The sequence below is a fragment of the Corvus kubaryi genome, unplaced genomic scaffold (genome assembly GCF_017639235.1).
Source record: "Corvus kubaryi isolate FWS band 111438036 unplaced genomic scaffold, C.kubaryi_AGA036_p1.0 split3-73, whole genome shotgun sequence".
NCBI lineage: Eukaryota > Metazoa > Chordata > Aves > Passeriformes > Corvidae > Corvus > Corvus kubaryi.
The window spans coordinates 35,123,448-35,148,584 of record NW_024582091.1 but is presented as its reverse complement, the minus strand read 5'-3'; the positions used below and the strand labels follow the sequence as shown (position 1 = coordinate 35,148,584).

General features: G+C 35.9%; 1 protein-coding gene across 26 annotated transcripts in view; it reads left to right on the top strand.

Moving 5' to 3' along the window:
- EPB41L2 (erythrocyte membrane protein band 4.1 like 2) overlaps positions 1-25,137 on the top strand; it is a 108,301-nt gene that overhangs the window by 29,033 nt on the left and 54,131 nt on the right. For all 26 annotated transcript variants that reach the window (XM_042016555.1, XM_042016548.1, XM_042016541.1 and 23 more), the window contains 2 exons: positions 18,667-19,142; positions 20,136-20,348. In XM_042016555.1, the coding sequence (XP_041872489.1) occupies positions 18,681-19,142; positions 20,136-20,348 (675 nt within the window). In that variant the 5' untranslated portion in view covers positions 18,667-18,680. The remainder of the gene's footprint in view (positions 1-18,666; positions 19,143-20,135; positions 20,349-25,137) is intronic.

The window sequence follows — 25,137 nt, the reverse complement described above, 5'->3', positions numbered from 1 at the left end:
GAGGGCTCATGATCCTGAAGTAGCAAAATACATTGGATATTCATTTGACTTGCATGGAGGCCCTAACTGGGAAACAAGTTTACGGTTCTTTTGAAACTCCACCCTTTTTACTGAGACACTTTAAGAATGGAAAGTTCCTTAATAGCTTAGTCATTTATTTTTTCTTTAACATTTCATTCACCGAGAGTACATACATGATTTCAAGCATGAAAAGAAATCCCTGTTTTTCAGGAAAAAAACTAGGGTGCTGTTCAATTTATTAAACTTATCTAAGATATGAATAGAATAATGCACAGTAAAGCCTTGTTCTGTTAAAGTTTGGGTTAGAACAATATGGAGATTTGCTCAGTTTTTTCCTTCCCCCTCTCAGGCTCAGTTTAGAGGCATAGAAAGGCACAAAAATTAATTTCTGGGCATAGCAGAGATATGGGATACACATCATAAGGTCACCCCAAGACATTAATGTATCCTGTAGGGATCAGAACTTGCTCTTTTTTGGCACTGATATCTAGGTTAAAACTAGGGAGGGTGTGTTATTTTTATAGTAGTCATGCTTCTTGTTCATACTGGAAATTAATCTGTTGGCTCACTAACACCACCTTTGATTCAAGATTTCAGTCAAAATACTCTTACTTCTGCCTCGAATTAGTCTCTTTGCCTTCTTGCTGATTACATATTTGTAGTTCCACAAAGGTAAGGATAGAGTTTAATAAGGGGAATTAAATTTGACAGACTTTCTTTCCAATGGCCATGTATACACTATTTTTGGATGGTTTCAGAATGTGTTTATCCTATGGTCAAAAATGGGACTGCAGCTACTGTTGATGTAGTAAAGTGAATTGGATGAGGTACCAAAAATGCTGCAACTTGGGGTACCAGCCCCAAAATGTAATGGGTATATCTGAGTTTTACAGTTATTCCTTTTTAATTACTCTTAGTTGCTGAAGTAGTTTGGGTGTATACAGACACATACTTGCTGCTTTGAGATACTGGAGAAAAGCAGCTATTTGTGATTTTAAAAAGAGAAATGTTGAATAAGAAATCCATGTTTTTCAGCAGTACCATTTTTTCTGATATGGTTAGATCAGCAGAAGAAGTATGTCAAGTACTGATGCTCTTTAGTAGTTACCAATCTAAAGACAAGTTTATGTGCTAATGGATGTGTCCAGAATAGCAGTGTAAATTTTGGTATAGCATCTTCTGTCTTAAGATGTGTGTAATTTTGTTTGGGAATTAAATGCTGCCTGTTAAGAATTGATGTGAATATCGATATTTGGACACCAAACTTAAATTCAGAAGAGGGATAGCTCAAACATCAGTTGGATACATTTGTACTATTAAACTAACCCATTGCAAGCAAGAATTTATGATGCATCTTCTTACCCTTCAAAATAGGGTGACGGACTGTTAGTGCCATGGCAGAGCTGTAAAGGAACACTGGAAATTTCTGATAGGTGTACAAGAGATTAGGGAGTAGGAGTGGGGAGATGGCCTTGCTGCGTTATACGCTATAAGTGACCATGTCAGTTGACCATGTAGTTGAATATCACAACAGCAATGCCAAATGTAAGATTACATTACTGCTGAAATAAATCTATTTTAACAACTATTGAACAAAATAAAATAGAGGCTTTTTGAGAAAAATCGTGAAATACCTGTGTGCAGGCATATGCACTCAGTTTGACAGCAGTAAGTACTGCCAACCAATGGAAATCAGACGATGTATCCTTTAAGATAGTTTTATCATCAAATCAGTGCAACATGTGTGTTTAGAAATCCTGAGAAATAATGGCCTTCTTCAGGCTGTGCTGACCTCTTGACATAAGTTGTTCACCCCTTTATTGATGGACTTGGTCAATGAATACTGGCTACAGGGCAACTGATTTAAGAGTAGGTAGGGTACGTAACAAAATGGGATACCTGTTCTAGTTGTTTAAGAAATACAACTTCTCTGTTTCAGTACACAGTCAGTTCTAGCTCTGTTTTGAATGTACCTAAGAGTCAGCATCTAGCCTTGAGTGCTTTTATTGCTTTGCCATATACAGAACTTAGGATTCCTGGTTATTCTTTTTAGAAAAAACTGTCTTTATTTATGAAATATTAGACTGAATACTTTAGAAGGGCTTCACTTATGTCTCAAAAACTTGAAGCATCTTTAGAAAGTGGCTTTATGGAGTATTACAGTCACTTCATTAATGAACTTGAAGATTTTAACATTTTCAAGCTAGTTGTCAGATCTGAGTATCTATAATCAAAGCAGCCTAAAAGGATTTTTAAAACACAGCAATACAAATTTCTTTGTAAAACAACCTATTTTTCTTTTCCCTAGAAGTCTTTTATAAATGTTAGCTTTTTTTCATGAACTTAGTTTTTAAATGTTAAAGACTTTTTTTGGATCATTCTCAAAGTGCTCAGAGCTGGAAGAAGAAAAACTTGCTCTAACAGAGCTTCTTAAAATTTGTTTGCATTCCTTTTATTCTTGCTGTGTTTCCTGAAGGGATTAAACACTAAGTAGAAGAAATATTGCACAGCTTCCAAGAAACGTCAGTATTCTTTCTTTTTCGGCAGGCCCATAATGCTAGGAATTAATGAAAAGACAAATGACATCTTTCCCTCTTACAGTTTTTCTTTTGATAATTGATTTTTGTTCCTGCTGGGTTTATTTTCTTTTATTCAAGGACGTATTTATTTTCATATACTAAAGGATTACTACGGATTAGTTAGAGCCAATTCTCAAAGTAGTGTCATGGTCAAAACTGAGAGAAGGAAAAGACTGATGTTTCTACCACCTCTACACGAGGTCTGCAAGCAGTAAAACCTGCTCCAAGTTGAGTAATGAAGAATACATATTTTTTTGCTGAAACTTTGTATTTATTCTTTGAACTGGAAAATTTACTCCTTAAGTAAACACAGTCCTCATTTAGAGCGAGGATGAGGGATATTCTCTGTCTACCAGGCAGACTGCAGCTCTCCGTGTATCTTAACATGTACTGAGATTAACGTAGGCTGTGCAGCACAGCATGCGCTTAAACCCTGGCTCAGATTGAGCAGTCATAAAATGGATTGGTGACTTAGGCTATTCATCCCAGCCATGACAGTTTAAAGGAGGTCGCTGACAACGTCAACAGAGCATACAATTCTTTTCTTCTACGCAGGCTTTGCCTTGCAGTTTTTGTCAGGCAGAATCAGAACTATTTAGGTCTTCCACTTTCATCTCTGTTAATCAGGGGCTGTTCTGGACAAGATTCCTTATGAAAGGAAGTCTGGTGTTCATTTTTGATACCTGTAATCCCTTCAGTTAGGGAATGCAAAGGTCTTCATAGGCTACAGATCAGGAACATAATCAATCCATGCTTTTCAGAACAAGAAACTTTGGGAGATTTATAAATCTGGTGATTTGTAACATTCTCAGGGTTTATCATTGCTTTTTTTAAAGAGTATTTCTGTCACTTCCCCCATTATTTGGGATGTTGAGAACACTCACTGGAACATATGTTGTGTTGCACAGAAGAAGAAAAACTGAATCTCTTCAGCCTCCCAGGACATCTTTGTGATATGTTGGCTGAACTGATTTCCAGTTGTTTCGGGCAGAAAGAAAATCCCAATACTAGGTAGTAGTATAGTTCTCGTTAAAAAATTAGCTGCAGAAAAGTATTCTCTATTTCTGAAGCTGTTTCATTGATATAATAATTATATTTGCCTCTGGCTTAATTTGTCATTACTTGAATGGCTTTTAAGTACTACATTTGAAATTTTTTTTGTTTTGATCAGTTGGCAAGTAAGGAGATTCACATAATGTTGTGAACAGCTTATTTTCTCGTTCATCTGTGGATATGATTTGAAAGAAAAATCCAGCTTGTGTATTAAATTGTTTATATTCTTTTTGTTCAGGTGAGGTGCTAAACTATCTGGACGTAAGCCAGGCTCTTGACACAGTTTGGCACCCTGGCTTTCTAGCAATGGTGATGGAATTAAGAGTGGAAGACATAGTGCTTAATTGATAATCAGGAAGATTCTAAAAAAAGCAAGTAAGATTAAGTGAAGATACCAGGGGGCAGGGAGAAGAAAAGAGGATGAAAGAGATGCTTATACGTGAAACTAATATGAAGTAAGAAGGGTTTCAGCTTGTTGCAAATGGTAAAAGCCCACACATCATAGCTGAAAACAGCCTTGTTACAATGTCTTGGGAATTTTAGGGGGTCTGTTTCCCATTACAGGATTACGGAACCTTGTGCTCCAGCATAGTTCTTTCCTCACTGTTTTCATCTAAATGTCTCTTGATCGTATGACTATATATATGTATATTTAAAAGGCTTAAATGTTCATTTTAGTGTTGAGTAGCACAAGCTGGTAATACATTTTCAGAATAAGGATTATATAAATAACTTTTTTGAGATCTTTTTGGATAGTTTAGCATACTTTCCATTTTCTGTGAAGTATTGTACAATATTTTGTATATTTCACATAATCTTTGTGGGACAAAAAAAGATTTTTTTCTTTAAGAATTTGAAACTCTTGCTTGGAAGTCACACCAAGTGTGCCGTATTACTTATCTGTATATCTTGAAAGGAATGCCTTCAGTTTCATTCTCTGTTTCTCTTTTCCAGTAAGTTTAATATTTAAATTTTATCTCAAGTGTTACAGTGTATTCTGTAGACGTGTACAGTCCAAAATTCATTCTTCTTTGTTAAAGAAGACAATGAAACATTGTTTTAATTGGCATGAGAAATGCTGCAGTTATTCTGTGAGGAAAGAAGACTGCATATTCATTTTGCTTCAAGTATTGAATTGTTTCTGTGCAAGTGTGGTCATGGTGATTAATGAAGTTGCAGAGAATCATGTGATGACAGCAGTACCTCATAGTAGGAATCTGCCAACACATAATTCTTCACCTGATGAGGATTTGGTTAATTTTGTACATAAATGTGGTGAAATCTAATTCTGTTGAATTTGAATGTATAGCTAATGTTGTCTGTTTTCTCCAGATTTGAATTAGACTTCAGATTTTCAGTGATGTCATACAGCATGAATTAGTTTGGAATATTCAACATGAAAAGGTTGTATCACTTGATGTGCACAAACTTTTAGCTTGTGTAATAGTTTTCAGTAGAAATTAAGCTGGGAATACTTCTGTTCTTGTTTATAATTTTAAAAGTAAAAAAGCTCATTTCATAAGTTTTTGTAGGTTTCATAACTCCCACATAAACCAGTTCTGACACTATGTACATATAATACAATTTGTGTGCATGTTTAGAGGACCTCATAATGTAAACAGGTCAAAAAGATTTGTTCCCTACTTTTTCTCTTCTATATGAAGTTAGGAAGATTGCTTTTGTGTAAGGAAAACTAAACTTCCCCTGTGGACCATCACCCTTATATTTTTGGAGAGAAGTGACCTCTGGGTTTCAACTGAAAATAAGTGAAAGGCTATGATTTTGTCTCCTTACATGGAACATTTAGAAATACTTGATGTCAGTGTTTAAGAACAGAGGCCTTGAGAACTATTTTTGTTTTGGTTCTACTGCTGTCCTAGTGAGCATGCCTTGTGTGTCACTTTCTCCTCATAGTGCTCAAGTTTGTCTATCTGTAAAATTGTTTTTTGCTAAAATCAGAAACATTTCTGTAGATGGGTCAATTTTATAACTACCTCAAAACAGTTCATCTTCAGACTGATATTTTACACAGGAGTTTGGTCTTGGAGCTCTTCAACGGAAAGTAAATGAGATATAATTCATGATCTGTTTTAAAACCAGAAAGCTTACTCTGTAGGAACTAGTGAGTCAAAGATGGAGTTGAATTGTTGAGGTAGTGTGCCTCTGATCTTGGTGTTGAATGGAACTTTAGGATGTGTAGATAAGCCAGAAAAACAGAAGTGAACTAATCTGAATTCTGTCATTTTATGGATTTGGAGATACAGTAACACAGTTTTTCCAGGAAGTGCAACTTTTCACTTAGTTCATTAAGCAATCCAAAGCAAGCATTTGCTGCTTAAGAATAAATACATGAAATAATTATAAGTGCAAAGGAAGGAGTACTCTTGTTTAAATCTTGCAACAGAGGAGCAAGTCTTGAGACTTGTCACTAAATGAATGTATAAAAATGAAGAACCTACTGGAAGAGTCTTCAAAGTGATGTGTATGTAGATGCTGGATCTCTTGCAGCCTAGCACTTGGAGGACTAATACTTGGTGATCTTGTGGACTGACCAGTAACATCTATGATATAACTTAGCCTGTAGTGGAATTCTGGTGTCTTCCCGCCCTGTCCCCCTCTCTGGCCTCACTGCAGCTTTTTGGCTATTAGACAAATCATGACCTTCTTTCCTGTTTTGTCTTCAGCGTCTGTTTCCTGTTTTTTCCTTCCCTCCCCCACCCCATTCTTTTTTTTTTGCTCCTGACTTTCTCTCCAGTGATGTCTACTTTGTTCCTTTGCTAGCTTGCTTTTTCCAAGTTCTGTCTTCATAAAAGAAAGAGAGCAAGAAAGAGTTGAGAGCTATAGCATCAGTCCTTCCCTTTTAGTGAGTTTTTGTATCCACTTGTTAGTATATTTATTAAATGTTAATTTGCATGGTATTCATACTGTCTCCTAAAACTCATGTCTGTCACATGGATGTATTTCTCCCATCTTAACACAGAGCCAGATACACACATTTTCTAAGTGCTAGAAGTTTTTGCAGTTTTGTTGAGGTTCTTATGTTTAGTCAGAATTCTGAGACTAGCGCACCTCAGACTTCATCCAGACCAGAGCTCCAGTTCTTGATCAGTTCCTTTGAGAACTAATCAAGTACTCTTGATTTCTGAAAGAACATTATGTCATTTTAAACAGGACTTTTTGTTGATATATGCTCTCTGTTGCTTCCACACAGGAATATGGTCTTGCAAAAAACCCCAGTTGTTAACCAGTATACCATGGTCAAGAAAAATACTGAAATTACTTCTATCTGTACACTTCTACCAATTTTCACTTTCTCATTGCTTTATATTTCAGAGTACTTAGGATTTTAAAAATCTAGATAGGATGAGGGAAATCAACGACTGTGAGCTGAAACATGATCTTGAATTTAAATGCATAAGAAGCATACTCATAGAGAACAGCAGGGTCTTTCAAGCAGGGTCTTTCAAGCACTTCTTCAGTCAGCATGTAAACTGATGAGCCCAAAAAGAAGTAAGAAACCCCTAAGCCAATGCAGACTGGAAGTGTCACTCTTTTCAGTGTGGAGTTCATAATATCATGCTCTGTGTGTGTTAATAAAATTGTAAGATGATAAGTTATTGTCAACTTGGATTTGTGTTTGCTTAGGACTGTTTCAAAGCTTTGAAACTTTTCTGCATGTACAGAATGAGAACTGAAAGTACAGCCTGAGAAAGCAGAATAAAGCTTCTACTTGGCCTGAAAGCTTACTGTGACAACACACTATCCCTATTTGTATGTGGTTATTAAAAGGCTTTTTTGCAATGGGTGAGGCTGCTTTGGTAAACTGCAGTTTGTGATGTATATTCTTATATTTTTATGGGAGTGTAATTAAATTCGTGGTTTGGCAGGTCAACATATATTTTTCCTTTCTACAGGACAGTTCTAAATACCCCTCCCCACCTTGTTCTTGGTGTTCACAAATGAATTATTCTTTTAAATCTTTCTTATCTATTGTCATTCCCTAACTCTCCAAAGAAAACTTTGTTTAAATAGTTACTCCCTTGGGACTTTCATGCATATCCTGTTATCTGTTTTATATTACAATCTTTCATGCTGGGAATGTCCTTCCAAAAAGCACAAAAAAGCTAAAGCACTTAGATGACTAATAAACATGTTAAGTGCTGAAGTCCAGGCACAAAACCAGCATTATTAGCATTACCTTTTACCTTTTTTCCTCTGTTAGACTTGTTTCTGACCTCTAGATTCAGAAATGAACTAGGCTTCTTTCCCTTTGTCTCACTCAGAGATGTTGCAGTGGTTGCAGGGTTGCACTAGTTGTAAAGCCACTGCCATGGAAAGTAGGAAACTTTTAGAAAGTTGTTCACGCTTTCACTCTTCTAATCAAGTACCAGCATTCAGAAGAGCCCATGGGAGTGATGAAGTTTTGGCTGCTGGTTTTATATGCTCAGCTAAGAAGCATCTCCACTGCTTTTTGTTGCTTGGGATTGGCAGAGTTAACTCCCACAGGAGCAGTAGATGCATACTTTTTAGAAGAGCAGCATTATCTCTGGTTTCAATACTTCTTATATATTCAGTAAACATAAGTATGTAGGAAATAGTTTGCAGTGTTGTGCTTTACATATATTATTTGAGGTGCATTATAATTATTTTGAGTAGGTGGGAAATACTGAGCAAATTGGTTCTGCTTTTTCAAGGGAATACTTCTGTTCCAGTAGCACATGAAAGACTCAGTTAGCTTGTGCTAGCTGCAGACATAAAAACTAAAATACCAAAACACAACCTCTCAGGTGACTAACCTCTGAGGTTTGGGGAATGTGGGAGAACAGTCAGGGAATATGGAATAGCTTTTGTTCATTGCAGCAGGAGCTGAGAACTATCCTGGTTTAAACTATGTTATTTTTAATTTGGGGTAGTTGGTTTTGGTTTGGTTTGGGATTATTTTTCATAAAATATGTTATACAATTAATAACCTTGGTTTGCTTACTTGCATGTGCATTAAGATCTCTGCAGGTCCTTCCAACAGAGGATTCATGTACTGGTAACAACTTATCCAGCAAAGACGCAGCTGCAACTTTTCTGCAGAGGTCCAAAAATACTTAACCATATAACTTGAGACATTGCACTTATTTGGAATTTGGACTAAGCTTGTTTAAGATTAATTTCCAGGGATGTCATTTAATCAAGTACTTGAAACTGAATTTATTATTGGTGGAAATTGTGGCAGTATCAGTTTCTGTATTTCAACTTGAATACTGATTTAGGAAAACAGACATTAAAAAAAAAATAGTGGCAGGAGAAGATTCTCCTGTCACCTTCATAAAAGGCTTTATAATTTTATTGTCACTTTTTGCAACTCTGTTTCCCTCAGTAATGGCAAACATCTTCCAGTATTGTTCAAGTGGCTTGCCTAAGAGAACTGTGCCCTCTGTGGCGCTTGTATTTGTCAATAGCAAAAATGAAATGCTCTTTAAAGTGAAAATATAGAACTGATGTTGCTGCCAAAAAAGTCACTTTTGTGGTTATGTTTAGACCCTAAAGCTTTGTAAACGTTAGTCAGTTGAACTCTAGTCTTGTACATGACAGAACAAACTGTCTTAATGCATTTGTCAGTTGGTTTTTGGCTGTTGTTCCTAAGCTGGATGAGCTGAAATAAAAAGCTAGCAGGCATTTTGAATGTGATCTCAGTAGTGTCCACATCTGAATGACATTCAGCCTTGATGCGCTTACGAAAAAAATTTAATGGTTGTATCTGTTTATGAAAATTACTTTTAAATGTGCATGTACTGGTCTGTCACTACTGAAAGCACAGACTAGTTGCTTCTCTTTTTTTTTTCCTGACATTGAATCTTGGTATTGCAGAGATTTCTCTTTTTGCATGCTGTTGTACACTTCCTGAACATGTGAGAGGGTAATAATTCTCTATACGACTTCCACTGAAGAGGAAATGGATACTTGTCAAAACAATGATGTGTAGCTGGAATTCCACCATTCAGGAACTTTATTACGCTAGGGCCTTCCAGTTTGCAGTACAAAAATTTCTCAGGTACTAGTACATTATTTTTCACCAAGTTGGCAAGTGCTTTGATTAACTATGTTATTGTAAGTGCCTTGGAAGCATATTGCATGCAAGAGTGAACTTAATGTTGTCAGTATGAAAAGAACCTGTTTTTAATCGTGCCGATACTTTGTAGATAGAAAGAATGATAGTTGGAAATGGAATTTTTTATTGTGGCATCTACAAATTAATCACCTCTGAGTCAGAACAAGGCAAATAATTTACAGAACCTAAATGGGGTTGTCATTGTCCGCCCCCACCCCCCACAGCTTCTTTATTAAGAACTGGAAAAAATTAAATGCTTGCCTGTGCTTCAGTGAAATTGTGTGACTGTTATAGAAACAGCCATTTGGCAAGGTGGGATAGAATGGAAGGATAGGAATGGAGATTGGAGGGACAGCATTTCTCAGAACAAACGAATACTCACTGCTGGTTTTAATCTCTAAAATTGTGGTTATCGTGAGGTTAATGTGAACAGCCAAAACCCACTGTAAACTTGCAAAGTTGATTTTGAAAATAGGGCAGAGATTTTTCTCAAAAACTGTGTTGTTCTTAATTTCTTGGACAGATAACAGGAAAACAGAGCTGTCTCTTGACCCATGTTCATTTTCTGTCTGCTGGAATGAATTTGGAACTAAATCCCGTTTTTCCACTTGAGCATGTCCTTCTCTAGCAGTGTCAGGGCCTGGGTGGGGTTACTTGTTCAATACAGCTTTTCAAAACGACTGTTGGATTCTCATCAGATTACAACATTTTTTTCAGCGCTGGGGAAGAGCACAAAGCTATCTTGATAAACAGATTATATTTGTTCATATGTACTCTGGCAAAGACAAATTTCTTGATTTAAATTACTTTGCTGTTTGAGACTTATTTTTTGCCAGGATATAGCAGCATATTTGTAGATTGAAAATCTAGAAGGAACAGATTTCTGTTATCTCTGGAAATGGCAGAGATAGCCCGAAGAGAGCTGCAGGATGTATATTTGCTTAAATGTAATCTCAAATTCCAATGTGGGCATTGCAACTTGCCTGCTTGTAGCACTTGAAAAGTATTTATGCTGTGATTATCTTGAAAGCCTTGGGGTTGAGCTTTACATGTTCTACAGGTGCTGTTACAAAGCTGATGCAGTTTTCAATGAATTTCATTTAGTTTAAAAAGCAGCACTTTCCAATATTATTTTCTATGTTTTATTACACATTTTTAGACTGCTGCAGAGTGTCAGGAGATAAATTTTAACAAAATAGCTTTTAAAGAATTCTCACTGGTTTTCATGTCTTGTAGTATTATCTTTTATTTCTGGAGTGTTCCTTCAACTGACTTATCCATTAAAACTAAACCTTTAAAGTTTTATATGGGTTGCAGTAACCAAGTTATTCAGCAGCCAAAATGGAGATGGCCTGCAGCAGGTGTTCTATGAAAAGTTGGGGCACTTGGGTGATAAGTAATAGGTATGTGTTGTGCTGCTTTAACAGGAAAAAGGATTTTGAGAAATAGTTATGTTCCAGGATGTAATTTGAGTTTACAAAGAGTTGAGGTGACTTTCCCTAGAGTTACTTAACAGAAATTTGTCAGCATAATAATTTTATTGTGAAAATATTCTATCTAAACTGCAGATACTCACTTTGCAATTTTAGACAGAAGTAGTTTTTTCTGTCACATTTAATTTGCTGTCTAGGGCCTAGATTTTTTTCTTTGTCTTCACAGCAATCTTCAGAACACACTAGTACTTGTCTTACATTGTTGTTTCAGAACTACCTTATGAATTCTCACCATCCTATGTAGGAACTCACCAGTGTTTTTGTGGTGAGTCCTCTGTATTCTGTGTATTGCAAGGAATGGTTATACAACTACAATAATTTTCTCACAGTATAAAAATGAGTTCTAGAAACCTCAATATTTAAATAAGGACAAGAATGTGTTTGGGATGGAAATATTGCATGTTTGCAAATTTTCAAGTGTATGATGGCATGGATATAAATGTGAAGGCTAATAAGATGCCTGTTATTTTGAATATTGATGTTGTTATCTAGATAAAAGGATGCTTATGAGTATAGCTTCTATTAGCTCAGGGGCTTCTAGCCACTGGGACATGCCTGTAATTCCCTGGAAACTAGATTTAATAGACAGGATCCTTTGGGAGGACACCATTGTGTGCCATTTCTACTCTTGGAGATTAGCTTAGATTTTATGTGAGTATGTGTATGTATTTAGGTGTACACATGTAACTAATTTGTATTGTTATGAAGCCATGATTCTCTGTCTGGCTCTGAAGTTATGTTTATTAAAATATGTTATGTTAATACTTCTATGAAAGCATTCTGTTACTTGTCATAATTTGGGAATTACACTTGGAGTATTGTTGCTGTTTAAAGTTTGACCTTTGAAATGTGCTACTGACTTTCAGAACTATTATGGCACCATCTGCTGACCAATACACAGACTGGCAATGTCAGTTTGCTTACCTGGCTACCTCCTTGAGAATAAGCTCCCAGTTTAGAGGAAGCTGAAGCAGAATCATGAGGAGAAAGGGCAATTCTTTTATGGGCTTAGATTTGGGAAAAATTTTTACTAGGAGATATTATTACAAAGGCAAAAGTCTGAATCAATACAGATTTAGTTGTCTACTCAACCTGAATTATTGGTTAAGGTTTCTCCATGAACTGGGAAGCTTTAAAAGAAGGAATTCGGGGCTTTTTTTTGGCTATATGTAGCATAGGATTATTCTTGGTAGTCTGTTTTTCAATGCAATGAAGAGCCATGAAAGCATGAGATCTGTCCAGGCCCCAGCTCTGGTGGTCTTGTCACAGCCTGGGAAACCAATGGACTCTGACAGGCTTATGCCCTGTGGCTACTGCAGAGACTCACAAAAAAGCCGAGTCTGCAGTCTGTCTCTTCAGCCTCTGCAGTTAACCTTGATTTTTATGCAGTGATCATCCGGGGAGGAGCAAACTGGATCAGTCCTTGTCACGCTCAGTGTGTAAATACTTAGGTTTGGGTTCAATTGGTAGATATCATCTTTGATTAATCATTTAAAAATAGGTGATTGGATTTTGTATGTATAAAACATGTACCCATTTCCTCTTGTTTTTTCTGTTGTAACTTTTTTATCATACTCAGTAGTTTGCTAAACTTGATCTTTGACTTTTGTCTGATCTATTTTGTTTTAGGAATGTGCTTAAAAAAGAATGTAATCCAAATTATTAGATTCAGCTTTCAAAGTGTGTTTGTATGTATAAACACCTCTGTATATTTATATATATAGAGGAGGATGCAAGTTCCTATGGGAGAACTGGGGCTCTTTTGTGTTGGTATTTGACTACAGAACAATATTTAATTGGGAGCTGTATGATGTAAATGTTGCAGATTGATCTTAGCCAACTTTAGAGATGTTTTTGCTTTCTTAAGGATCTCAAAATTGAAAACTTTATTCTTTAGTAGAATTCATTCCTTGGTGTTCAGAGCACTCCATGTCTTTTCAATTGTAGTAATCCGTTTAAATAATGACTAAAAGGAGAAATTGGATTCACTTTTTGCTTTGTCTGCTAATAGAATGTATGCAGGTTATATTGGCACCTTCAGCAAAAGGATGCTACACAGCATCATGGTATACCATGAGTTTTCTTTTTTACATACCAATGATAAAATATAAGTTTTAAAATTTAGCAGAAATCTGAAATAAGGTTCTTTAGTTACTACTTTCAGCCACATTTGAAATATAAATTATTGTACTCTACAAAAAAATAACTGATTTATGTTTTTGTAAAAATCTAGTTGTAGCACCAAGTTCCTCAGATATTACCTACTGTTTAAACCAGATTCTTTTACACTCTAAAATATGAATAACTGCTCCAGCTAGGATTTTACTTCTTTAGAGCTTTTATATCAACAAATCTTACATGTTGAAAGCAGCAAGCATGAATGATGTGTCCTAACCAACTGTGAAATGCAGATCAGGCTTCTTCTGAGCTTCAGATCAATAATATGACAAGAAATAAGCAACTTTATTTGGGAGCTTTTTTGCTTTGTTGTAGGCAGTTAAAATACACATGACCTTGTTTCAGGTTTTCATGTATATTTTTTCAGATGTTAGAAATTTTCTTTGATATCTTTTTGGATTTTTTATGTGTAGCCAATGTGAGATAAATATTTGGAATATTTATGAAGGTAGCAATTTAAAAAATAAATTATTAATACTTTGGTGAGCCAGAAAATTACATGACTTGCAGAGACACACATTGGCTTTTAGTGCACTGAGCTGTAATTTATTTCTGTAGTAGTAGGTTGATTTTTTTCCTTTTGTTTCTATGACATGATGGTTTCTCTGCGAATCCCAGTAGACTGATGAAGATAAAACTATCAAAGAGACTTTTATTTCTTGAATTTGCTATGAATGACAAACTGAAAAAAGAAGAAACAAATTTAGGACTGCCTTTTTCTACTTTTATATATTCAGAAAATAAGTTAAATGAGATCCAGGAATGTATGGAAAAAGTATTTGGATTTGTTCCTCTGTGCTGTTAAATAAGAAATACTGTAACAGAAGCAGTGAATTAAAACATGCATCACCATAGAAAACTTCATTTCACTGCAGTTGGTTTTAAAGTTGTCTGTGATCTTTGAGCTATACTTTTTTCTTTCCCTCTCTTTTTTTTTTCTTTTTTTTTAAACTCCATGTTATACTTGATATGTCTTCTGTTTCTAGTTTATCTATGGTGGCAGGAATCCTCTTGGTCAGAAAACTACATTTCAAGAGTTTATGCTAGAAACTGGAAGAAAGGCATCAAACCAGCTGACCAATGTATACACTTGAGAGGAAAGAGTGCAAGGAAACAATGTGGCATCCTCTTCTGCTTTCAGCTGTGAACTCTGGCCAGCACTAAGTTTCTTCTCAGTGCAATAAAAAGAGAGGGGAAAGGCTGAATGGAGAGGAGTGAGAATATCTGTTGTCTTCAGCTGCTTCTTGGTCAGGACTCTTGCTTGGGGAAGTTGGTAGAGTTATAAATGGGGCAGATCGTCTGCTTCCTGCAAAAGTGGGATCTGTTTTAACAAACTCACCTGCTCTTCAGAAACTGCAAAGTGTTTTACAGTACTTTTTGCAATCCCACCCCCACCTTGATCCTTGTAGTTTAGGTAGTCATTCAGTCTGCGTGAGCCAAGTTTTCTGGAGGGTTACAAAAAATACAGCTGTTACCACTTGTCATTTAATGTGCATGGGTTTAATGTCAATTGCAAAATCTACCAAGATTTTTCTTTTTTCTGTTCAGACATTGGTAATCCTTTATTTGAGCATCACCCTGAGGTTCCTTCTCTTTTGTCTACTCTTGCTGCAAGATACTTATTCTCCTTTCTCAATTCAAAACGAAACACAGATTCAATGTTACCTTGCAATACAAAAAGGTGAGATAAGGAGACTCCTATCCTGCTGCAGTTGTTACAGAGCTTATGAAAGCTTATAGGGTCAAAATTATGTAATGTGCTCATGCTATGTAGTAAGAATGAATGAGAGTTTACTTGGAGATAGGAAAGCAAGAAAACATACAGTTGAAGTTGAGAACTCTAAATTTGCCATCTGATTTGATTTATGTCTTCCCAATATCACTTCTGAGACAGATGCTGTCTGCTGCTTGTTTCCATTTGCTTACTGGCACACTGTTGGCTGTTAGGCCAGAGCTGTGTGAGATCATGTGAGGTCTTCCCTATCGCGGCAGGAGAGAATCAGGAAAAAGCCACTTCCAGAAAATCTGGTTTCTTGATTGCTTGGCTACAGTGGAGGTAACATCAGAGGCTTTACAAACTGCAAGTGTAGGCTGATGGCAGAACTCCAGTGTTTTGTCCCTCCCTATCTCTGTTTTTTCTGTGAAATACAAAACTGGAGGATCTGACAGAGCACTGAGGGAGTGTGAGACCCAATTTTGTGTTTCTCGAGGTATAGCTAATTCTTGTACCAATATGTAACTCTGGAAAAAAGAAATGTATCAAGCTAATGTGGTAGAGAAGGTAGGTATTTTGGGAAGACTATAACTTACACTCTTGGTCAGTGCTCTTGTTTAGTTAACTCATCCACCTCTTCACGGTTAGTTCAGAGACTACTGGGAGTGTAAAGAAATATATAGGCTCAGCAGAGAGGTGTGCTTCCTTTTGTAGGGTTCTCCTCTCTATTCCTCTTCTCTCCCTCTCCCCATCCCACCCCGAAAAGCTCTGAAGTTACAAGCTTATAGGAAATCGAGCTCATGAAAGAAATTCCTCCTGCTGTGGGCATCAAATAAAGGTATTAAGTGAACATGGACAGACCTCTTCAGATGGGGGCTGTAACAAGTTTCCCTTGCTTCTGTGGTAAAAAGCCAAGTTCTCCTTGTAACTATAACTTTGATTATGAAAACCTGGACATGTGGAGGTGCAAAACCTTTCTTGTTTCGCATTGAGCGAGTTTGTACCACCCACTGCTATTCTGTCTAAATTTAATCAGTTGTGTGACTTGGTGCCCTCAGTTTCTTTTATTGTTAGAACAATATCATAGAGATGTGTTTACAGGGTGACTTATTTTACTTAGTTCTAAGGAATTTTCTGGAGATGTCTCCTTTTTGACTGTATAATCAAAGAGTGATATTAATTTTGAGAGTGGTATATAATGATTTTTTTATTAGTTTCTACATGTACTTCATGCATTTCTGCGTATTTTGAAAAATTTTTTAAAAAGTACAGGAAATATAGTGGCTTCCTTCTAACTCCTTTGAAGATTTGTATATCAAGTCTTACAAAATTGTTTTGGCTAGTTTCTGAGAAAAAATTGGTTCTTCCTTAGATATGTATGAGAAAAAACATCACCACCATCTCTGTTAATTATGAAACCTCCCTTATGAATTTATTAAGCAGTGTGGATTGATACTCTCTGATCAGCAGAAGTTTTGATTTTTCTCAGGGAAAGTTGAGTTTGGTTTTCTAGATATTGTTCATTTTTCATTTTGATAATAAAGTTTTACATTATTGTGTTAATAAGATACCTACCATTCAGAAGGAAGAGGAGCATGTCTGTGTAAGATACAAAGGTGATAGCAAAATGGAATTTGATTAGTAGTAGCTCACTAAAACTAGCATACTAATATGTGGCTTTAAATAGCAAATTCTTTAATCTCAACAGTCAAATGAAACCTGCCTTTCAGAGGCCTGTTACCTCTGAGATAAGTAGTACTTACATAATGTTTAATACTTTATCACAACAAGCTTTATTAGTAGTATTGAAACTTGATGGGTTTTGTAAAAAGTGGTATAAATGGCTATGTAACTATAATATTTAAGTTTGAAATGTATTCAGAAGTCTCTAGTGTAGCAGTAAAGCTACTAACTTTTAATTTAATTCCCCATTGGGGAATGCTTTGGTTTTAGATTGTGAAATGTTAAGTGATGAACAAAAACCCACACACACCCATGTAGCTACTTTGGTCTCAAGATACTTAATGTGAATTTGCCTGTAGGTAGTTCAAGGCTCCTATGTCTGGGGCTTCTTAAAGAGTAAGATAACTGTCAAGATGGTGTTTCCTTTGGCTCAGTATTGTTCATCTCTTTGGCCAGAATGGCTTCTATTGCATATTTAGGCCTCTGCTAGCTTCCTTTTTTTTTTTTTTTTTTCATTATCCTAGGGAATGGCTCAGTTTAATTATTTCTGACTGCCTATGGATGTTCTTTGGAAACCTGGAGGCAAAGTCTTGCTGCTACCTTGTGATCTAAACTAGTTCTCAATTGGCTTCAGGTGCAGTTTGAAGTGCTATGCAAGTTAATTGCATCAACCTGAGCTAGATAACCTACTTGACTCTTTTTGGGCAGGGGTGGGAGCTGTTGAGTTCAGCAAGAGTCCTGAACCAAGAGCCTCTGGCCTCTAAAGGCATGCAGTGATGATAATCAATTATAACGGAGAGGGTTCTCATGTTATAAAGATAGAAATGTGATTGTCACTAACCTGCTAAACTTTAGGCCAGAAAAAACAGACCATCAATTTAAAATTAATTGTTTTCAGAAGATTGTAAGCAAATACCAGTGATGAATAATGAAATCTAACCATTATAAACTTTTGTTGGACCCTTGTGTGCTTATTTTTGTTGGCTCACTTCAATAAATTGGAAAAAAGAAGTTATACTATACTTTTAAAGCAATGCAGCAAAATACAGTGGCACACAGATAACAACATTTGTATATTCTAGTTAATATTTCTTTCAATCAATACCAATAATGGTAAGATTAAAGGTTATTATTGCATATCCTGTTGTTACAGTATTACAATTTGTCTTTAATTTCACTGAAGGAAGGGTGAGCAGAAGTGATGAGAGTATAAGAGTATATGATTTTATGTTGATTGGTATGAACTTCTTATTAAGAACCTAATCTTACCTTAGTTAAAAATATATGTTCCCCAGCACTATTAGTGATTTAAAATTTCCAGATTTTTTATATTCAGTATCATGCTCACCATCCTTTTGTCCTATTCTTTGGTAATCTTGCTCTTTCACTTCCAATAATTTATTTTTAATTGGTGTCACCAAATACTAAGGGGGTTATACCTACCAGTTTTACTACAGAAGGTGGATACTCTTCTGAAAATTCATTTTCTGGGTCTACCAAGGAGCTCAGTAGAAAGAGAACTGAAGTTACTTCTGAAATAATCTTGGCCAATAACATTAGGAGTAGCTTATAATAAATGCCTTTCAGAGAGCACACTTAAAATTTTATCCTTTATCTTTCCTTCCTTTAAAGAGAAGGAAACTAGATCTTTTATCTGCAGAGCACTAAGTTTTAGCTTACTGGCCTTACCTGTCAACTGAAAATTTGAAAAGGAGTATTTCTTTAACCCTAATAAGTTTAATAATCTACAAGAGTTTCTAAATTACTACAAATTACTGCAAATAATTAGTCAGTAAAAGTAGTAATGCTACATAACAAAACTATTTTTATTGTTGCTTCTTTTAGTGTCAGTTGTGATAATGACAACTGAAGTTGGTTCAGAGACCGAAGTAAAGAAAGACTCTGAGCAGCTGGGACCAGACAAAGCCAAGGACAAGCCTGAAGAAGCATCAGAGACTCCAGGAGATCAGAAGTCCAGGGAAACATCCTCTGGAGAAGCTCAAGATTCTTCTGTCCCAGCACCAACTAGCCAAAGTAGTCCAAGTAGACAGAAGAAGGAAAAATCTTCACCTGAAAGCAAGGGTATTTCTCGTTTCATTCCCCCGTGGCTTAAGAAACAAAAGTCATACACCTTGGCAGAGGCCAAAGATGAGCCCAAGAAAAGGGCCACAGGGGAAGAGCAAGTAGTTGAAGAAAGTGAAAGCCAGACACCAGAGGGGGTGGCTCAGTCAAGAAAGAGCTTGGAAGGAGCAGCTGAAAACCGGCAGAATGCTAAAGCAGACGACAAGGAAAAACACTCTGTTAGTAGTGCTGAAATACAGGTACGTGTGGGAAGGCTTATAGATACTTGGGAGTAATTTTAATGCAACCTGATGCATGAATTATGTAACTTATTAGGATCATATTAGGGAAAAAATGACAGCTATTCCAGTTGCTAGGCTCCAGTCCTGCTTTTTGTGAAGTTGCATGCCAGTTCTTAACATTCAAACTTCATATTCTAGGCTGGTGAAGGCACATAGAGAATGTTTTGTATGAGGAGGAGCTGAGACAGTTGGCACTGGTCGGCCTGGGGAAGAGAAAGAGGAAGGGGAATCTTATTGGTGTGTATTAATACCTGAATGGAGGGAATGCAAAGCCAGACCCTTCTCAGTGGTATGCAGTTAGATGACAGATGGCAACGGACCCAAATTAAACCCATGAAATTACATTTCTAATCACAAGAAAATCTTTTTTGCTCTGATGGTGATAGGACCTTTCCTTGGTAAGGAATGTAGCTAGGTGGTGGGGGTGCAGATGACAGGCCTCCTAGGGTGGTAAAGGAGTGAGCCGGACATTGAAACAGGTTGACCAGAGATATTACGGAGTCTTCCCCTATGAAGATATCCAAAACCCAAAAAGGATATGGTCCTGGGTAAACTACCCTGTGTGGGCCTAGGGTCATTGGACTAGATCTCAAGAGATCCCTTCCAGCCACAAGCATTCTGTGATTCTGTATCACTTGGCTTTCATAAACACTGGGCTTTTGTTTAGTGTAATTCCTGGAGCTCCTTAATAAATTCATTTCTCTTAGGAAAAAAGCCAATAACACATATTAAAAAACACAAACCTCATTTCAAGGAAAGGGAAAAAAAGACACATTCTGTGGTCTGAGAGCAAGAATATCTGGTCCCTAAAAGAAGACCTTAATGCTTATGCTGGTTATTGTGCTTCCAGTATGTGCATAACTTTAATGGAAGTTTAATGTCTTCTTTATTAGTAGCTTATAAAAGGAATGAACAAGTTAAAAATCCTGAGTTTAACTGTATTTTATATAGCCTCCCAAAGAAGATGGTAAAGAAACAGAAGTAGAGGAAGATGCAGAGAAAAAGGAAGAAAAACAAGGAGAAAAAGAAAAAAGGGAGACAAAAGAAGTGCAGACAGCTGAAATTAAAACAGATAACATTCCTCAGAAGTCTCCAAAGAAAATCAAAACTGTGCAGTGTAAGGTGATGCTTCTGGATGGCACAGAATACAGCTGTGACCTAGAGGTAAGGCATCAAGTCTTTATATAAAGAGCTTTTTCTATAGGGAAAAGAAAACTTGCTTTCTATTATACTGAGTGTTTAATGCTATCGCTAGGAGTCAGTTAACATTTCAGTTTAAAATTCCATCTTTAAAACTATATCAGTTTATTCTTAAAAATACCCTCTAAGGTACACTAGCTGATTATTTGACAGCTCAGATTTAATTTTTTTTCTAAAACATGAAGGTTTTCCTGAAAGTAATGTGACATGTGCTGATAAAGTTTTCTTGAGTTCATTAATTTTTTTAAAGTTATCTCAGCTGGAGATTAAAGTTTAAACTTTGTAAAGTTTAAAAGAAGTTTTCTTCAGAAAGAAAAATTCCATTACAGGTATAAAACACATATTTATATTTAAAGTTATGTTCTAGTTCCACATTTTCACGTCTGTGTGGATTGCTTGTTTTCAGCTGTAAATCACTGGGTTAGATATTGTATGTAATTTGTCTGTTAAATCTGACTTAAGATCACTAACAGAAACAGGGATTTTGGGCTGAGTAGAAAATATTTTTCTGGGTTTTATGGCTTTAATATCCTTTGAATATGTATGTGTGTCCAAGTTCTAAGTCAAATAGTTATTTTTTAATATTTTATTTTTCTATCCTGTATTTTACGTTAGACCATCTGTTTGAAATGGGGGGAAAACAGTTGTTCTGAACTCCACTCATGAACGTAGGTGTTGCATTTTGCATGATGTAACCAACTGATCTGCGGTGGTGCCCAGGCTGAATATCTGAGTTATGAAGAGCAGTTAAAAATCTTGTGCCTTTTCTAAAACTAGGCATCTAGATGTATCTTTCATATTGATCTAAGGACAAAACAGTGGCAATGTTATGGCATTTCCTAGATCCACCTGATTGATGGAAAAAATTTCCATTTTTGTCTAACATATATTGTTCAATTTTTGATGTGGTACACATATTACAAGTCATGTGGTAATGCAAGCTTCTGCTTGAAGCCTTTTGTCTGCTCTTGTGCTGTTTCATTTTTCCAGTGTCCATCAGTCAGTCCCTACCCTATTTGATTGTGGAATTCGTTAGGCTTCTTGGTAATTTAGTTGCTTGTGTACAAGTCCTTTTGCATTCTGTGGTATAGCACTGGATGGATACTGCTCACCTGTCGTTCCAGATCTTGCCTTTAGAGAAGGCTAAAAAAAGATGCTTGTTTTTAAGATTTTCCAAAGTTTCATCACAAATCTTATTTCATGCATTAGTAGAGCTGGCTTTTCAAACCTATTCTGTAATCAAACTCCTCCTATCAGCTAAGAAGTTCTTATTTGTTGTTTATCAATATGAAATACTGCTTGGGAATGTTTTGCTGCAGTTTGATGGAAGTTTTAAAGTTTGTGTTTTGTAGTAGTACAAGCTTTGTTAGCAGTACAAGCTTTCTAAGGCCTCCATTTTAAAATTTACATTCTCAGTGTTAAAACAAAGCAATTATAGTTTATGTTTCTTAAAGTATGATATTTTAGTCCTACATGGATCGTTCCCTGAGCATGTCAGATGTAGACCATTTCACCATCAATCAGTCTGACTGTAAAAAGCAATAGCAAAGCCTTCATTACTGTTAGTTAAGTCTGCTTTTTATTATGCTGTGTTTCCAGAAGAAAAAAAATTATTGACATAAGCAAAACAAGAGCATGAAAAATATACTATAGAATAATGGCTCTCCACAACGCACTGTATAGGGCTGTGCATACTTATGGTCTAAAATTGCAGGAATTTTGTCACCAGAAGTACTTGGAAAGTATTTCTATTTATGTATTAGTATCTATATGTATAGAGAAAACAAAAATTGATTACAGGGTAGTAACCCTGGAGTAGCTGTTGGTTTGGGATTTTTTTTTCCCCACGTAAATCAGAATGTTTGGATCTGAATGTTATCTCTGTTTTAATTAAAAGCTACGTGAGTTTTATCTTCCTGGGCTTTTTCCCTGTCCTAAATGAGACTTAAATGATGTGGTGGCTTACCTCAGATCTAAGAATATACCATTTTGTATTTATAACTAAAAAATTCTATTCTGCAGTATTTTAAGTCTGTCATGGTTCAGTTAAGTCATTTGGCGAGAAATAAGTTTTCTCATTATTTGCAGTAAGAGTTTGCTGTAAGAACAATAGTAAAATTAATTTAAGAGGGGAAAAAAGTGATAAAGAAACAATTTGTTTTATATGTTCACCTGAATTATTTATAGGGCATGAGCAGTGCTGACTGCAATTTTATAGAAGAATTAGTGTTCTTAAATCCATGTAGAGTTTTTTATGCTCTACTACCATATCAAAATTCTTAAAGTCTCAGAAAGCTATATCAACTGATAAGTGAAATTTCAGTTTGTGCTTTCTGCAAAGGATCCTAGCAGATTTCTGATACTCTTTTTTCAGTCTTCCTTCAGTGTTTAGTGTTTGGGTAAATGTTGGTTTATTTCTGCTTTTACAAAGTTACTGAAATGATTTGAGAATTAAAAGGCAAAGAAACAAAATTTCTGCAGTCAAAGCCCAGTTTACCTTGGTTGACTTTCTAGTAAATCAGGTTTTAGTTTAGGGCAATTGTCATGATTTTAACATTCCTGATGCCTCTTCCAGTTTACTATGGACTGTAGACCAACTTCTTTATATTTAAAAAATATATATACTTGCTAATGGCAAAGTAAAACTGAAAAATACCTTGTTTTCATTACTGTTATTTGATGTCTTTTGATAGAATCCTGTCTTTTTCTAACTGCCATTCCAAACCTTCATGATAAGCAGTAATAAAATCTGAGCTAATACACTGTTGGGGAATTTTCTGTTTGAGTTGCAATTCTATTCCTTTTTTCTTGTAGGACTGCATCAATTTGTATTCACATAAATTAAAAGGACTGTGAAAGAAAACAAAATATAACCCATTAATGTAGTCTCTGTTAAATTTTGCTAATTGTTCATTCCTATTGTATGTCTCTTTATATAAGACAATAGCTGGGAACAGGCATAATAGGAGAGAAAACCATGATGCAGTATCTTCAGCGTCAGCACACAGATCAAGGCTGATCAGGATTCTTAGCAGTGACTAAATACTGAGACTTTTTGAAACTAATGGAAAAAGGGATGGTTAGAGTTACATTAGGGAACATTTGAGAGAGAGAGAGACCAGTCCCATGGGACCTTACAGAATACACCCACTAGTACTGAGTGAGCCTGGCTGGTGTTGCTTCAAGGCCAAACTTGACCATATTGGAAATGTCCCAGCAGTCAGGGGAACTTCCTGGGGTTTGCTGGGGGGAAAAAAAGCAAATGTCATTCCTATTTTCAAAAAACGTTTTTTTAATGCCATCTTAGGTTCTTAAAATTCATTATTTTGTATATGGCCCTTTCAGCAATATGGTTAATTTTCAAATTTTCACCTTTTTTTTTGCTTGTGGGAGAAAGCAGTTCCATAAAATCTTACCTGTTCATCATGGTTATCCAAGTACATGTTTTTCTCTAGTGTTTTGGCAGGATTTTTTGTGGTTTTTTTTTTTTTTTTGAAGTAAGATAAAGCCCTAAATAATTGAGAACTCTTAGTCTTGTTCTGTACTTGTACGAGTACAAACCTGCGCTTTGAGACTTCATACTGTCTGGAAGGACAGATGAGTTCAGGTATAATATCCCTAGCATTTCCTATTAACAGCTTCTAAAATAGCAGCTCTTTTGTTATTGCTCATTGAATTCCATGATACATGCCAGTTGTTTAGTCTGACACCTCTCTCTTTATTTTCTTCTATCTTCCCTTATTTTAGAAAGCAGTCTTAGTATAGATTGAGGTGCTAGATGTGGAGTTCTGACAGGCTTTTTACTTTATTTCCATTCTTTTTTCTGTCCATCTTGTTCGTAATTTTTCCTGAGAGAACAGACTATCCACTGACAATAGTCTGTGTGCTTAGGAAGAAATGCCATTTCAGTAGACCAGAAACTGCTCTCTAAACTGCTGTCCATGTGATAGTTAGATTTCTATCCTGCTTATATTCCCTTTTGCTTTGTGAGCTTAATTGAGTTTTAGACATGTTTGTGGTTATGTTTCTTCAGCTCTAGTGATTTAAAACACTTCAACATACTCAATTTTTTATAATAGGATTTTGAATTTTGGATATGGAAAGAAGGAAACATTATTTCATAAAATGTCTTGTACAAACCCCAGTTCTTTACACACACACAACCACTTTCCATTCCCCCCCCCAACACTGAACCTGATTTGGTTTCTTATTTTGCAAAATAACACATTCTGTACAAATTAAATTTGATTAATTTCTCAGAGATGACTGAAATAGATTTTTTTCAAGCTTAAAAAAAATTGATATTTCAATTCAATAAAGGGCTCTAGTGAGCTTTTACAGAATATGTGAAACAATTGTATTGGAAAAGAGGCTGCAGTTTTTGCTTAAGGTGGATGTTTCACGAGAGTTCATCTGGAATTAGTTTTTTTAAAAATGTATCATCACTGAGACTTAGACTAGGCAGCAAAAGCCCTATAGAGGTTGTTGTGGACCAGGCTTTCCATGCTTCACTAAACATTTTTAGAAATTTAATATTTACTAAGTGACAAGTGGATATCCTAACTTGCTGTAAATTGAGTTCAGCTGTACTCTGAAACGTTTGAGTTCTGTAGTATGAAGCTGAGAGAGGCAGAGGGATTAATTTAAGTGAATTGGTGAAGCCCTGTAATTGTAATGTGGCTGAAGCAAATGTGTGTGTGTTGACATAGTTGTTTTCTGGCCTGGCTGCCACGGATTGGTTTTTGTAATAATA